Raw genomic sequence first — 17,190 nt, forward strand, 5'->3', positions numbered from 1 at the left:
CTTTTCTAGGGCCGCACCCAAGGCACATGGAAGTTCCCAGGGTAGGGGTCTTATCGGAGCTGTAGCCACTGGCCTACACCAGAGCCATAGCAACACGGGATCCAAGCCGCATCTGCAACCTACACCACAGATCACGGCAACGCCGGATCCTTAAGACACTGAGCAAGGCCAGGGATGGAACCCGCAACCTCATGGTTCCTAGTCAGATTTGTTAACCACTGTACCACGACGGGAACTCCAGTTTTCATTCTTTTCGCAACACTGCTCTAATCTAAAGGTTAGGACTTCTATCTATAATTCAGGTTAAGCACCAAAAGATGGCAATGGTTATAGTATTAAGAGGGCGTTAATGAGAGAACACAGAGAAGCACTTTCTAAAAAAATTCTTTATTAAACAGTAAACATTATTTTATACAAATTAAAGTGAGAAGAAATACATAAACTACAAACAGTAAGCTATTTTATGTACCAAGAATCTTCTGTTAAAATACCTGGTACATACTAAGTGCTCAATAAATGTCTACCAAATTCAAAGAATATTTAAAAACATTGTTATGTAAATCACTTTCAGTCCTACCTAAACTCTTGCTCTAATATAAGGTTGCTCTTAGAATGAAAATATGGCTTATTCTACAATTTCTTAATCCCTAGCAATTTATGTTCAATGATTTGATGATTGCTTTGTTAGTAGTTTGAACATTAAAGCCTCTGACATGCGTAAATTTTTTATCATTACCTTGTTTCTGCACTCTAAACTTTATCACAAAGCTGTACTTCTCCAATCAGTGCAGTCATTACAGCAAAACCCCCTGTCTACTAAACAAAGGTTTTCCATTACACTTCCTGGAATAACTTTCAATGACCTTAAACACCATATCCATTGAGGGCCATTCTTTCTACAGAAAAATTCTATCCCAAATCTGCCACTTATCTCCAGTGTCACTCTTAAATATTTGCCAACTCCTATTACTCAATCTCTTGGAGGGAATAATCATTATTTGATTAATACCTTTATTTTTACTAGGGTTTACTAGTAGTCTATAATTTTGCCTTCTGTCAAATTCTTTTCTTGATTAAAATATGGAAATATATTTTAACCATATGCAACAAAGCTATAAAGTTTTACAGAGCAGTAATTTTAAAAACAACTGAAGCATTTCTAGTGATTAGAAAGTAGAACAGTATTTTGGGAGTCCCATCATGGCTCAGCAGCAATGAACCTGACTACTAACCATGAGGGACTAGTATCCATGGGGATGTGGGTTCAATCCCTGGCCTCCCTCAGTGGGTTGAGGATCTGGCTTTGCTGTGAGCTGTGTGTAGGTCACAGAGGCAGCTCAGATCTGGTATTGCTATGGCTGTGGCACAGGCCGGTAGCTACAGCTCCAAATGGACCCCAGCCTGGGAACTTCCATATGCCATGGGTGTGGCCCTAAAAAGACGAGGAAAAAAAAAAAAAAAAAAGTAGGAGTATTTTAAAGGCTTCATACATTTTTCCCCTTTATCTTTTATTTCCTCTGTAAATAGATACACATACACACTACACTCATATCCTTTCAAGTGTCTGGAAAAAACAAAGAATAAGAAGTGTATTTTTCAATGAGTATGAATTATGAGGAAACAAAATAATAATATCCTTAACAATGAACTACAAGTTCATTTAAAAGCAACATCTTTGGTGTTCCCTTTGTGGATCAGTGGTTAATGAATCCAACTAGGATCCATGAGGTTTCGGGTTCAATCCCTGACCTTAGTGGGTTAAGGATCCGGCGTTGCCGTGAGCTGTGGTGTAGGTCCCAGACACAGCTCAGGTCTGGTGTAGGCCAGCAGCAACAGCTCTGATTAGACCCCTAGCCTGGGAACCTCCATATGCCACCACTGCAGCCCTGGAAAAGACAAAAAAAAAAAAAAAAGTAACATCTTTGAAGTTGCTCAGAAGGCATACAATCACAAGATCAAGTAACTTCAGAATTCTAGCAGACCTTAGAAATCACCTGCTTCATTTTTACTTGTGAAGAAATTGTGGATTACAGTTTAAATTCTTTCAAAATAAAGGAAGTAGGAGTAGTCAGACTAGAAATAAAGTGCCAAGAAAAAAACATAGGCTTTGTAGTTTAAAAAATAAAAGCCAGAGGAAAAAATCTCTACAACAAAACTATGTGCACTTCAGCACATTATTTAACTTCTAGGACCTCAGTTATCTTTTACAAAAGCATAAGACTTTAGTAATTCCATTTACCAAAGAGTGTTGTTAATTTGAGTTCAGATATCATTATTCAAGAAGATAAGTTTGGCCTTATTCATTCAACAAATATTTCTTGGTATCTAATATATATGCTAGGCATTATCTTTGGCAGATAGTCAAAGGACCAGAAATATATATGAGGCTCTGAATATAAACTGGTATGGTGCCCTTACTTATATTTTTAATAACTGAATACCTAGTCTTTGTGCAAAGCAATGGAAATACAAGGAAATTAAAACAGTTAAATCCCCACTCTCAGCTTAAAATATAGCAAGGAAAATCAGTTAACAAGAACATCTAAAGTGCTAAAAACTGAAACAAACAAGGTGTTTTGGTAATTTAACAAGAGGGTCCACTTAGAAAGGAGAAAACATTTAAGCCAACTCTTCAAAGGTGAAAACGAAGCAGCCACGAAAAAGCTGGGGGAAGATTATCCTAGACAATGTCTACAAAACTCTTAAGCAAAAAAAAGCCTGACGTATTGAAGAAATTTCCAGTTTTTAAACTCAATTTCAATCAAGGTCCTTTTCTTTCTATAGTATTAGTCTGTCTGCAAAACAAAAAAATGAAATTCTAAAATTGTGGGTCCTTGCCAATAAAAGCAGAGGGCTGAATAAGCACAGGATAAATACAAAGACTACCTAGCAGTAGATGTCAGCTGGACCAAACCACGTATGAAAAAGAATGGAATCAAAGCTAGAGAGTGATTAAAAAAAATTATGAAATTTGGATTTTATTTTTGGAGGTAATATAACAGCACTGAGAGGAACATGGAAGATATTATGAAAGCTGTACCTAAAGAAAATGGATGTCATGGATATGTAGGAAATATTAAAGCAAAAAATAGGAAATTATGTAAGTCAAGGTGTAGATAGAGAGGGTCTAATCACAGCATTGAAATAGAAAACAGTACCGGAAATACGCTGCATCTAGACATGACAAGAAACTGTGTAAAACAAAGACTATTTTTGAGGCTGAAAGTCACAAACAGGAAGGAAAGAGGAATAGAGATTGTGGTGACATAGTGAGTTGAAGAGATTTGATGTAAACTGCACATATTTTCTTTCCCAATTATTCAATTTATTTTTTCTCATCAGGAATATTGTCTGTCTTCAAGTAGTCTTAAATTACTAAATGAGCCATCTTAAGATGTATAAGGAGATACAGAATGTATTAACATTCCCACTTAACTCGAGATAAAACAACTCAAATTAAGGGCACCTTTCCTTTGAAAATATGCACCAGCAAATGACAACTAGTCAAAAAGGATTCCTCAAAAATCTACTGTATATAAGAGGCAATATAATGTACCAGTTACCACATGGCTCTCAGGCTCTAAAACCTGGGCTCTACCAGTAGCTCTGAAAGCTTGGGAAGAATTATGAATGGCATCTGCCACATTCAGCTATGAATAGGACTGAATGAATATATGCATCATGTGCCAAAAAGTAACTGCCATATAAGCTCTCCAAATTTAGCTATTATTTATCCTATGCAAGGCATGGGGGGAAAAGGTTGTGAAATAGTAAGAATCACCAGTTCTAGGAATACACCATCTAGGTAAGCAAAAATATATTACATGTAACAATTTTAGAACATGTAACAATTTTAGAACAATTGATACTAATTATTCCTATAGTTAAAGATAGAAGGGATGGAAAAGCAAAGTTTAGGAAACTAAATGCTTGCAAAGGCTTTTCTAAATTTTTTGTTGTTGTTCAGAAAACATCACATCAGATAAGTAACAGCTGGCAGTGGGCAGCAGGAGATCCCGTCAATCCTTAAATTCATTAATTCAAATATAACTAATTTCCTACTTGACAACTAGGGTATCTAAAAACTGAAGATGAAAACTACTAACAAAAGAACCCTCATTACAAAATGACAAAAAAAAAAAAAAAAAGAACCCTCATTAAATGACTCACTGAAAAGGTAAATGAGATTAGGCCAGTAATTCTATTAACATTTCATGACTAATACAAGTAATTGTGGAGTTTCCAAGTTAATATTTTGGGCCCCATCATAACTCAAAATCACAATTCTATTATTAACTCTTAAATGAAAGACTAAGAAAGGTTCAAACTAGGAAAAATAAGGTTGAAAGGATTTTTAATGCTCTCTGATACAGTTCTGGAATATTTTCCTTCCAACTCTAGCAAAGGGCCTAATCTGGTTCTCACTTTAAGATCTCTAAACCAGACACTGAGATCTGAATTCAACGTGAGAAGTAAATAACCTATTGATGTATTTTATCTTGCGCTTGGTTTGGTGACTTCCAGATTGTAGGTGCTCAAAAAATAATATGCATATAAACTTGAAGAGAACCCAGATCCAGAACGTTGTGTTTCCCAGCACTGCAGCTGTGCTACCTGCATTCAAATTGGCTATATACAAAGGTTAAAAAATAGGGTTGGGGAGGGAGGGGTGTAGGTAGGTGATCACAAATATAGAACCAGCAGAAGAAATGCTTGTTTTTTTCAAATCTTTCATCAGAATTAGCAATATACAATCATTATCAAATAAACATCTTAGGATAAAGTTTTGTAAAGATCTTGAGAACATTACTTATTTTTTTTTTCATTTTTATCACTTTCTTCAAAGTATGTTCATTAAACTTGTCAAAAAAAGTGAATTCTGAATATTTCATTTCACTTGACAGTATTTCAGGTTTTTTTTCTTGTTATCTAGAATCTACTGAAAAATAAAATACACAAGTTAACTATCATAAACTAACAAATTTGCTAGAGACTATTCTTTCATTAAGATTCAGCCCTCCATCTAGCTTAAGGACTCTTGCAAGGACACTGTGTTAAAAAATAATTTTAATTTTTAATACAGTAGAATAATAGTCTGGGAGAAATAAAATGATTAAGGCAGGATTTGAATATGGAGTATGAGGATCCCTATAGGACTCACAGATGTGCTTTAGGGAAGTCCATGAATGAAATATACAAAAATCCTAATACTATATGCAAAAAGAACACAGCTCTCATTTTTCAAAAGGTCAATGACCATCCCCTACAGCCCAAATTAAAATATAGTGAACAAGTGTTCCCTGGTAGCCCAGTGGGTTAAGGACTTGGTATTGTCACTGCTGTGGCTCCGGTTCAATCCTTGACTTGGGAACTTTCACCAAGAAAAAAAAGGGGAAAAAAAGGGTGGAGAAAAGGGCACTTACATTTGTGAAAACAGATGCTGAAAAAAAGTGTTAAGATAGGGTTTTCGTTCAATTTTGATCTTTTAAGCCCTAAGAGCCATTTTGTTAAAACACAATGTTTCTGATTACCTTTTTAAATTTAATTAAACCACTATTCTTTAAATCTTTTTCTGGTGCTGTTACAATTGCTTACTGTAACTAGCTAACTGGCCTGCCTTTAGCATAAAATGTTTCCTTTCTGAAAACCCAAGAACATTTTCCTGTTGTTTCAAGTTGATTTAATAAATTAGAGATGGCTTTTTTCCTATTTGGTATTTTAGTTAAAAACCATTAAATGTTTTGTGGTATTCTAGATACTAGTAAAACATCCCACAATCCAACTATTAATTTTAAGCCCAGATGTCCCCTAGTTTGACCATCCAATTACAATGAATTATGAGTATTCTTTATTACTTGACTCCACAAACTTCACAAATACCAGCTGAGTGTAAGGAAATAAGAGCCACAGCTGCATGCCCTGCCATTCCCTAACATAAACCAAGCAGTGGGTGGTAGTAAAAGTAGTGCTCAATCTGCATTGTGCCTTCGGACCTTCTCAAGACCCGACCAAACTTTAAGCTTCGTAAACAATTCCCAATTCCGCTAGGTCTTCTCTCTGAATAGGAAGTATACACTTCCCCTGTAAGGATTTATTGTATCTTAGGGCCCTCCAGTATATCCTTCTCTGACCTTTGACTTTTGAATGTCAGAAAATTTTAATGGAAAGTTAAATTTTATCCTAATCTTAGTTTGGGGCCTATGAGTTTATATATCTGTATATTAAATTCAAACAGATGCTATGACCCCCCCCAAAAAAAATCACTAATGACCAGAACCAAAGAAAATCCATATGCAAAAAAGTGTCTTATACAGTATGTAAGCTTCTTTTGCTCATTCATTCACCCATTCATTTAAGACATTAGTTCGTACTGTGTACCCAGCTGTGGGGACTCAAAGGAAATAAAATACAGCTTTTAACCTCATTTAGTCTATCAGAAAGACTTCAGATTTTTAAGGATGATTAAAAGAACATGCGGCCTTACTTGAGTGTTACACGTTCAAAATTTCAATACTGAAGATATCTATAGGCAATTTCTGCCCATACTGAGCATCTTCACTATTATTTCTGCAGTATTTGACATCAATAGCACAAAGAAAACAGATGAGAATAGTTTTATATTTCATCCTTTCCTTAGGATATTTATCAACTGCATGTTATGATAATATTTCAAGCTTAAAGAAAAAGATAACTTGGGTTTAAATCTAAACAATACACAATTCTTACAACAGACAAAAGGGATTTCCCTTCTTTATTAAGTTCTTATTTTAAGACATATCAACTTGTACTACTCATTAGAGGCATGGCATTTAAAAAAAAACCCCAAATGAAATTTTTCCTCCCACCTCCAAAATGTTCTGTTACCCTAGATGATCACGAACAGAATTAAAATTTAAAAATTAATATGCACAATACCTCGTCACATTTCCCAGCTGAATTTTTTTCCAAAAGGCATTTTTGTAATTGAAATTCCTAACTAAATTCAGATTCAGCAAGTAGGTGCTGGGTGATGAGGAATTTAAACTTGAAAGCCAACTGTGTAATCTGGCAATTTAACTTTGTAACTCAAATCTAGTAAAACAAATTAGAGGTGAAAAAATTCTAATAACTTTATGATGTTAGAGTATATCTTGGTATTTTTTTTGGGGGGGTCCCTTTCTCCAATGTCATTCAAGAGGAAAAAAAAAAAGTAATTTAAGTTAGGAACTTTAAAAAATGTCAACAGTATGTTTTCTTTATGGTGTATAATAAAATGCTTTATAAAACTGTTAGCTGAAGCCTTAGATAAGAAAAAGGTCTGCTTTTTGAGAACAGCACGTTATCATTGCCCAAAATATTTCAGAAAATGTTGCAGATTGTTAAAATATTTAGCTTGGACAACAATAGATAATTTTGAAAAATGTCCCTCTAATATTTAAAAAGGCAAGTTAAATTTTGCTCCACCAACTAAATCACTGGACTTTTTGTATAGATATGTCATTCAAGGTTTCTAAAATGAGAAGTGAGTTTACATTAAACATCTCTAAAATATGTATTACTTCTTAAGCAATAATGTTATAAGATGCATTTGTCAAATTATCCAGATTTAGGTAAGAGTAACTAAGAAAAACTTAAAAGGGGAAGCCTTGAACACAATTTTTCCCCCCACATGAAAAGTACAGATATTAGGAGAATATCCAGTAAGTACAATGAAAATATTAACTGGTTTCTAAGGCACACCGTAGTTATAACATCTAAAGTAGGATTTATTTGACAAATTGGATGAAACTTTCAAACATTTGCTGCAGCTCAGGTAGAAAGAGGCAAGTATTCACAAAATATGTTGGCCTGTTGTCAATAAAGACATTTCAACTAAAATATGTCAATCCCCAAATCTGAAATCACTTAGACATTACTGATGTAGTATTTGGAAGAATTTCTGTAGAGATTTTTCAGACTGACATACAGTACTCAATGCTTTAAGGCCTGTTATTAGTTTTCTTTTGTTCAACACTGCCTCATTTCCACTAGATAAAGCTTGGTCTCCAGTCCCACTATCCAATGCCTGCCTTACAAGTCGTACTTCACTGGACCACATAAACTGTTTATATCATAAAAGGCTTCTAGATCGCTTGGTTCAAGTGTAATAGCTGGTTTCGTTAATGTTCCAGGAGCAAGGGAACTCTCTCCAATAATTCTCAGGTTGATAAATTTGATTTTCCAAGTATTCTCCACAAAAGGGCAGCGGATGAGTCCAAAAATTTGTTCAAAAATGCCCAAACAAGTGTTCCCTCGGTGGACAGTCCCAGCAACTCCAACCATAACTAGACCATGGGGAGAAGAAGCACATTTCAGTCCATGGGAATCTAGGTTGGGACTGAGAAAAAGATATTCTTCTTTCACTAGTGACAGCAAACGAAGGCTCACAATTTCTGCTCCATGGTAGTCTATCACATTTTGTTCAGATGTGTTATAATAAAACCTAAGCTTGACATCATGCCAGAAGTGCTGTGGCCCCCATTCATCTTGAGGTGGTCCCAGAAAAGGATTCTGAGAATTAAGAAGTTCAAAGAACCAGTGACAGAATTCTTCACCTAATCGACGAAAATCAATCTTTTCAGCTTTTTTATCTTCTTTTTCCTGCTGATTAAGATAAATAAAATATGCTGTGAGCTGTGGTGTAGGTCGAAGACACGGCTCTGATGGATCTGACATTGCTGTGCTGTGGTGCAGGCCACAGATGTAGCACCAATTCAACTCCTAGCCTGGGAACTTCCACATGCTGTGGGTGGAGACCTAAAAAGACACACAAAAAACAGATAAATAAAATATAAATCCATCATGCCCAGTAAACTTTTTCTCAAAAAGGGGAAAAATCATTTTAGAATTTCTTAGCTTAAACTTCTGAAAATTCTGCTAAGAAATTAAGGTTCAACAAAATCTCTTGAAATATCAGCATGAAGAAAGAGTCAATAATAATGATTTACATAGCATTTTCTTTAACTGTGGGTACACTTTGTGGATTAATTAATAAGTCTTTAAACAGAGAACTTCTAATGAATGAAACAGGGTATTTTCTAGAATTAGGATTAATTTTATACTATTTTTCCCAAAGGAAATAATTACAAAAATATACCTGATAGGTTAGATTTTATGTTCAATTGTGTATTCCAGAGCACAGTACCTCATTTATACCAAAGGTACTGTATTTACTGGGCACAGTACATGGCATTTCAGTACTAGTTCCATTTATCTTCATAAGCCTTATGACAGAATTATTCCTGATATGCCTTTTTTTTTTGCCTTTTTGCCTTTTCTAGGGCCGCTCCTGTGGCATATGGAGATTACCAGGCTAGGGGTCTAATCAGAGCTGTAGCCACTGGCCTACGCCACAGCCACAGCAACCTCAGGATCCGAGCCGCATCTGCGACCTACACCACAGCTCACGGCAATGCCGGATCCTTAACCCACTGAGCAAGGCCAGAGATCAAACCCACAACCTCGTGGTTCCTAATTGGATTCGTTAACCACTGTGCCACGCCGGGAACTCCTGTTATGCCCATTTTATAAAGAAAACAAGGTTCAGGACCTTACTTGTTCATTTACACCTAGTATACAGCAGACTCTAATTTGAAGTCATATCTATATGATTTCAAAGTCAACATTCTTTTCAGTACCTTAAGGAAGCCCTTGGAAGACCTTTTCCTAATGTGATGGTAAGCATCTCTCACTGTAAAACCCCATTAATTCAAAGAGGTATGTAGTCTAATTAAAAACTGCAAATTACCTAAAGATTCAATTGATATTTAAATATTTACACAATATCTAAAATGTACAGTGGAGATACACCAAAGAAACAGGAACAGCCAATGTCAAATGGAGAAAATTACTAAAATAAGATTTTTTCTAGCTAAAAAATTTAAAAAATAAATAAATCTACGTTTCTTTCATGAAATTTTTGCCACTTAATACCAAAGAAAATCTTCAAAATGAGAAAGGACTTACAATAGTATTTTTTTAAAGTGGGGGAAAAAAATTAGAGAACCACGGGGTAAATTAAAATTCAGTAGATCCTATAGTTTATCCGCTCTTTAAAAATTAATAGTCCTCATCTGCTAAAGAGATAGAAAACATTTTTTTTTTTTTTTTTTGGTCTTTTTGCCTTTTTCTAGGGCCGCTCCCGCAGCACATGGAGGTTCTCAGGCTAGGGGTCCAATTGGAGCTGTAGCCACTGGCCTGCGCCACAGCCACAGCAACGTGAGATCCGAGCCTCGTCTGTGACCTACACCACAGATCACGGCAACGCCGGATCCTTAACCCACTGAGCAAGGCCAGGGATTGAACCCACAACCTCACGGTTCCTAGTCGGATTTGTTAACCACTGCGCCACTACGGGAACTCCCATTTTTTTCTCACGTATCAATAGAATATTATATAAACATTACTAAATATTAAATATAATTGATCTCAGATGCTTAACTGCTCTTTAGGATGCAAAAGATATAATAAAGTAAAGCTAGAATTACAAAAAATAAAACAACCATTTCACCCCAATCTAGGTTTATCTAGAGATTTTTACTCAGAACTACGGTTTAGGATATGACCATAAGATCGATTTTACCTGTTCAAAGACTCTAACGTCCTCTGTCTTAACTGGCTCTGGTGTTTCCTTCAATTTCCAGTGTAATTGTTTTTTCCAGTAATCCTTTGCATGCTGAATAAGATTGTGTTTTTCTGTAGCTGGAGGTATAATAACCCCTTGTGTTGCCAAGTACTTAAATATGACTTCGCGGTGGACTTTTCTACGTTTCAAAAGTTCTTCTACACTTTGACTGTACACTAATATTGCACGAATGGCATCTAGAAGAAAATTGTAAAGATTAATAGAAAATTATGAATCACTTGTAAATTTGTTCATGGTCAGCAAAAACTCTATCAAATAATATTTATAAATTCTTGCCATGGCATAAGCTTTTGTATGAGATGGTTATCACTTTAAAAAGCCGAGAAGTAGATTGTCAGGTTTGAGGTTTTAAAAAAATTTCTTTATGCTGTAACTTCTGTAAATTTCTGTATCTAAACTTCCTCCTTCCTTTCACTTCTCTCAAGAGATTGTAAATGTAAGCACTTACTTTTAAAAAAAAGAGTGGTTGTATTTTGAGAGAAAATTTGAATAAGAGGAAGTCTAGTAGGTCAGTGGACCCAAATTTATTTTTAATCCTTATAAATAAGTAAAATTACAATAGATAACTTTAAAGTGCAAAAAGTGTGCAAGAGCTTTCAGTTCAATCTTCTCACTCTACAGATAATGAAAGTCAAGAATACATTATGTAAATACTTCTAAGAAGTGGCAAAAGCAAAATTTGTATTCTCTCTTATTTTTAAAGAATTTATTTTAAACAACAGACTAAAGATTATTGTTTAACATATAAGATATACAGGATGGCAATAAAATGAACTCCTATGTACACATCACATAACTTAAGACATAGGAATTACTAGTATCTCTGAGGCCTTTATTATTTATCTTTTTTTTTTTTTTTTTTTAGGGCCACACCTGTGGCATAGGGAGGTTTCCAGGCTAGGGGTCTAATCGCAGCTGTTGCCGCCAGCCTATACTACAGCCATAGCAATGCCAGATCTGAGCCGTGTCTCCAACCTACACCACAGCTCACAGTTACACTGGATCCTTAACCAAGTGAGTGAGGCCAGGGATTGAACCTGCAACCTCATGGTTCCTAGTCGGATTTGTTTCCGCTGCGCCACGACAGGAATTCTGAGGCCTTTGTTTTTACCTCTCCCTACCTAGTGCTATTCCCTCTCTCCTCACTCACCTCCCATGAAGCTGCTACCCTAAATGGTGTTTATCGCTCCCTCAATTTTTTTATACTTGTACAGCATAACTATATCTCTACACAATACAGTGTTTTTCAAACTAGTCTATAAATCTAATCCATCAATAGTCTTTTGTAATTAGCTTAATGTTTGAGATTAATTATGTGGACAGACACAGCTGTAGTTAATTCATTTTCACTGCTGTACCACAGGTATATGACTATACCCCAAGGTATCCTTTTGTTAGACTTATCCTGTGTATCCAATTGCAAACACTGTTACTTTTGAACATTTCCATATCTGTCTCCCAGCACAGAGGGGCGGAGCAACATGAGTATTACCTGGAACTTGTTAGAAATGTGGAACTTCTGGGCCCACTCCAAAACTACTCAATCAGACTGAATTTTAACAAGATCCTGAGAGATTTATAGGCATATTCAAGTCTGAGAAGCTCGGGTAGGCAGTCTTCCCATTCTGGAAGATAAATATCAAACTTGTTTTCCAAAGTAGTGTTCTAATTTACACTCCCCAGTAATGGTCAAAGACTGACTTCACAAAAGCAACAACACCTGAAATTTAGATGTTTTTGCCAATTTGGTATATATAAAAGACACTATATTTTTGGTTTTCATTTCACTGCTTTCTAAAGAGCTATCTTTTCATGTGCTTATTTTTTTCCTCTCTGAAAAATAACTTCAAATCATTTAACATTTTTGTACTGGGTAGTTTCGTTTCTTCTTGTTTGCTTTTAGAACCACCATCAATTAAATGCAGCATTTTTATAGACTATGATTTTAAATTCACATTCACTAAATTATTAGAAGGTGATTATGTAAGTGCTAAAGAACTACTTTAAGCCTAAAATTATTTTCGGTCTGAGTTATTAGAAATTTATTCGTTTCATGTTCATAGTTCACTTTCAAATGAATGACCTTATTAAATGGCGAAAATGTAAAAGCGACTTAAAAGCAGAAAAAGTTTTAAAAGGCGAGTCTTTTGTAGATACTTAAGTCATACGCTAGTATGAGTCGGAAATTTACACATTTTAAAGTAAAACTCAGCAAATTTAAAATAAAACTAGCTAGGTAATATACAAGATGATACAATTAAACTACTCATTGAATTTTTATATGGGTTAGTTAATCCATGAAACAAACCTACTCTACTGAAATGTTTATTTGGCTCTGAAAGTAATTCAGTCCTAGTTCACAGAATTATCTCAGAAAAAACTGGATCCAAAAGGAGACATGGCTTCAAACTATCTGCTCTTTTACAACAGTGATTTTACGTAGTAGACTGATACAAAGTGTTTATGGTATCTTCTCCCAAGTACGTAGAAAAAAATTGGCAACAGCTGACACTCCTAAACGAAACTGAAAAAGGAAACACCGTGACTCAACTGAAATCTTTACCAAAAAAAAAAAAAAAAAAAAAAAAATCACTATTCACGAACTTTGAATTCTCGAAACAAGCAGCATTTGCCCCATAACATTTAATGATTAAAACCTGGAAGCTGCGTCGTTTTCAGCGCCTCCACTTCCCCCACGGCCTAGGCGCGGCGGGACCACCCCAGGCTGCACCGTGGTTCCAAAGACACAGAGCAGCGCGGTGGCCTTGATTCCCCTAAGGTTCCGCACCAGCGCGATCCCGGGCGGGCTGCAGGCAAGGCCCGGGAGGGCCTGCACTCACACGTTCCCGCAAGCTAGGGACCGGGGAGGCGTGGGAAGGGCCGGCCGCCCTCGGGGAGTAGGGTCTACCCTTACCTTGGCGGTCTTCAGGCTGCACTAGGCGGTTGGTGATGGTGTCACATAGGGCCAGGATTTCGTCGTTGTTCAGCAGGCCGAGCAGGTTACGACAGCCCTCCATCTCTGCATGACTAAGCCCGGACATCTCGACCCCCAGGAAGAGGGGGGTGGAGAAGACGACGCCAAGAACGTCGCTTCCCTCAGGCCCACTGGGCCAGCGCCTAGGCAACAGATACCGGAAGTGTCTTTCCTTCAGTTCGCCGCCAAAGGGCCTCGGGTATTCCAGGCCCGTGGGCGGAAGTGATCGTCAGTGAGGGCGATCAGGAAACGCCGTGCTCCAACCTGTTGTTCCGGGCTGGCTGGGACTAAGTGCATTCCCAGGGACTTCACTTTAAGGAAGCACCGCGTTTACACCAGGGACACTGACCTTCCACAAAGGAAAACGAATCTCTGAGCTCTTCAAAAGACCCTCCTCCAGAAGAGCGCCTGGCAGAGCTACGCAGGTGCGTGGAAAGCGAACGGCGGCCCCGCGCACGGCGAACTCCCGTCATTCCGCTGGGCCGCCCAGTGAAGGCAACTCCTCCCCTCCCGCAGGCCCAGCCCCTCGGAGCACTTGAAAGTTCTCCGCAGCCACTTCTGAGTTGGGTGGACCTATAGTTTCATATTCTAAAATTACATAGTTCTGTGTTAAAATAATTTGTTTTGAAAAACATTATACTTGGAAGATTTAAGGGAAACGTCATCTGTCATTTGCCACTTCTGCCTGCCTTCCAGCTGACTTTCCAAAATGCTGGGCTCGTCTGTGGCTTCCCTTCTAATCCTCGGGAGCTTGACTTTAGTGTAAGGTTGGGAACACTGGACGTCAGACTGCCAGGGTTTTATTCCGTCATTTACTGTGACTGTAAGCAAGCTCTTTGGTCCCCCAGTTTTCTGTCTGGAAGTGGATCTAGTAGAGATACCTACTTCATAGCGTTGTTGCTGCGTGGGGGGGGGGGGGGGGCGAAGAACTGTGCCTGGTGCCGGGGAAGAGACCAGTATATATTAGCTCTTGCTATTACTGCTAACTAGTATGACAGCCAGCCACATTCATGAGAGGGGAACTTAAAAGACACATTGTCACTTGGTTCTGTCTCCTTCGATTGTTTTAGCTATATTTTAGATTTAACATTTAATTAGATTATTGCCAGTTAATAGGCGAAATGTACACATCTGCAGATCCAGGTGAGCAAGTTTAACTTTTTTTATTAATATCACAGCTAAATACCAGTAACAAAATACACTGTAAATACAGTCTTTAAGTTTTCAAAACATGGTTAAACTAACTTACTGATATCTTCTCTACCCACTTAATTTTTCTGTTTAGCATTTATACTGTGTTTTTGGCCCCCTGGTAGAATATGAATTCTGTGAGCCAGGCGTTTTTATCTTCTTTTTTCATTGCCTATTACAAAGCCTGGCTCATAGTAAACATGCAATAAAATATTTGAATAAACGAGTGAATTAAGGCCATTGGAGGATTTTAAACTGAGGAATAGCATGATCTGACTTGTTTCAAACTGGATCATTTTAATTGCTGGTGTTCACAACAGACTGCCAGAGGGCAGAGAACCCAACTAGAAGACTAATACAGTAGCCTAGGTGAGAGTGGAGGATGTGACAAGTTAGGGATTATCGCAAGGCTTTGGTTTGAGCAACTGGAGTTGATATTTACTGAGAGAAGAAAGACTGGGGGAAATAGGTTTCAATAGAGAAATCAGGAATTATCAAGAGAGATTAGGCTTTCTGGAGAGTGTGGTGATGCCCAGAAAGATTAAGCAAAGAATGAGGAGTGGGGCAGAAAAAGAATTACAGGTAAGAGAGAGCAGTAGTGAAAAAATGCATGGAATAAAACTGTGAGGCTATTTTTGGCTGGAGCCAAGGATAGTACAGGAGCCATAACATGAAGAGAAATTTAGTAACATCATGACAGAAAGGGCTCAGTATCAGGCCCCTCATGGATTTAATTCTTTTTTTTTTTTTTTTGTCTTTTGTCTTTTTGTTGTTGCTATTTCTTGGTCCGCTCCTGGGGCATATGGAGGTTCCCAGGCTAGGGGTTGAATCGGAGCTGTAGCCACCGGCCTACGCCAGAGCCACCACAGCAACACGGGATCCGAGCCGCGTCTGCAACCTACACCACAGCTCACGGCAACGCCGGATCGTTAACCCACTGAGCAAGGACCGGGACCGAACCCGCAACCTCATGGTTCCTAGTCGGATTCGTTAACCACTGCGCCACGACGGGAACTCCCATGGATTTAATTCTTAACCTTGCAAGAATGGCTCTCCCCTTTTAACCGGTGAGGAAGTCTGAGCTCAGTGGGATGCATTCTAGAATTTGACTACAACTGATCACCACACTTCTTTGAGCTGTTTTAATTGCACTCTAGTAGTTTCAATTACTGAACACTTTTTGAGAAAAAGTTCTCTGGATTAGAGTGACTTGGGGGTATTTGCCCTGTTAAAATACCCATTCATTCAACATATTTATTTTAAATACCTCTGAAAAGGGGACTTTTAAAAATGTCCTGGAAATTGAGTTTCTAAGAGGGCTCTATGAATTTAATAGTTTACCTTCTAGGGAAATAATGAAGAACCTCTTTGCTTTAGATCTGCAGCTTTCAAACTCTATCAAAATCACCTGGAGAATTTGTTAAATGACAGACTGGTCCCCCACCTTATCAGAAATTTAATATTTCTAAAAAATTCTTAGGTGATGCTTACTCTCCTGTTCCAGGGATCACACTGTTAAGAATCACTGCCAGTAGAAGAAAATGAAAATCAACCAGCCATGTCCTTACAGACTTCATCTTTTGTCTCTGAAATCACATCCTCAGGCAAGTCTACCTCTCGCCATTTGGATATATTAGATCCACTCATGCTCTACTTTTATAAGGAAAACCACGTGGCAGAATGGAATCTGTGTGGCATTGTGGTTTTGGGAGGAAAAAGTCTGATTTTTCAGTCCCACCTTTTCATTTATTGGCTGTGTGATTAGTCAAATTATTTAACCTTTCTGAGCCTTGGTGTCTAAAAAGCAGTCTTCATACCTCTGGGTTAATAATTAGAGGCAATACATATAAAAGTAAGCTGGTACACAGTAATTTAGTAAAACAGAAACCATTTCTTCTCCAGTGTGCAGCACCCATAAATAAGGCAGGAACCCCTCTCCCGTTTTTTGTTTTTATTCCATGTAGTATTGGATTACCTCCATTTCAAATATTGATAAACAGCCCAAACTTCTGGCCTGTTATGATTTTTGAAATCAGTATGGTTCTTATATTATGCTGTGAAAGCAATCTAATTTATCTTCAAAGTATATTTGCTTCCCAGCATTCCTCAAATTTCAGAAAAAAAAATTGAAAGTCTAGATAACCCCAATAACATTATCTAAATATCTTTTTTTTTTTTTTTTTTTTTTGTCTTTTTGCTATTTCTTTGGGCCGCTCCTGCAGCATATGGAGGTTCCCAGGCTAGGGGTCGAATCGGAGCTGTAGCCACTGGCCTACGCCGGAGCCACAGCAACGCGGGATCGGAGCCAAGTCTGCAACCTACACCAGAGCTCATGGCAACGCCGGATCGTTAACCCACTGAG

At 37.6% G+C, this 17,190-nt stretch overlaps 1 protein-coding gene and 1 long non-coding RNA gene across 4 annotated transcripts in view; one reads left to right on the top strand and one right to left on the bottom strand.

Annotated features, from left to right (window-relative positions):
- Nucleotides 1-371: 371 nt before the first annotated feature.
- On the bottom strand, nucleotides 372-13,802 carry C13H3orf38 (chromosome 13 C3orf38 homolog). Its single transcript, XM_021070748.2, is given in 4 exon segments — nucleotides 372-8,070; nucleotides 8,073-8,622; nucleotides 10,601-10,839; nucleotides 13,578-13,802. Coding segments are annotated over 4 exon segments (1,095 nt in total). The 5' UTR covers nucleotides 13,705-13,802; the 3' UTR covers nucleotides 372-7,891.
- Nucleotides 13,803-13,930: 128 nt separating this feature from the next.
- Nucleotides 13,931-17,190, top strand: part of LOC146397798 (uncharacterized) — a 72,138-nt gene continuing 68,878 nt past the window's right edge. For all 3 annotated transcript variants that reach the window (XR_014823608.1, XR_014823606.1, XR_014823607.1), the window contains exons 1-2: nucleotides 13,931-14,062; nucleotides 16,333-16,432. This is a non-coding gene — a long non-coding RNA (uncharacterized LOC146397798). The remainder of the gene's footprint in view (nucleotides 14,063-16,332; nucleotides 16,433-17,190) is intronic.

Source organism: Sus scrofa, chromosome 13, assembly GCF_054392235.1.
Source record: "Sus scrofa isolate SSC_HxYL_T2T_F1_AM1 chromosome 13, Sscrofa_HxYL_maternal_Yorkshire_Landrace_v2.0, whole genome shotgun sequence".
NCBI classification, from domain to species: domain Eukaryota; kingdom Metazoa; phylum Chordata; class Mammalia; order Artiodactyla; family Suidae; genus Sus; species Sus scrofa.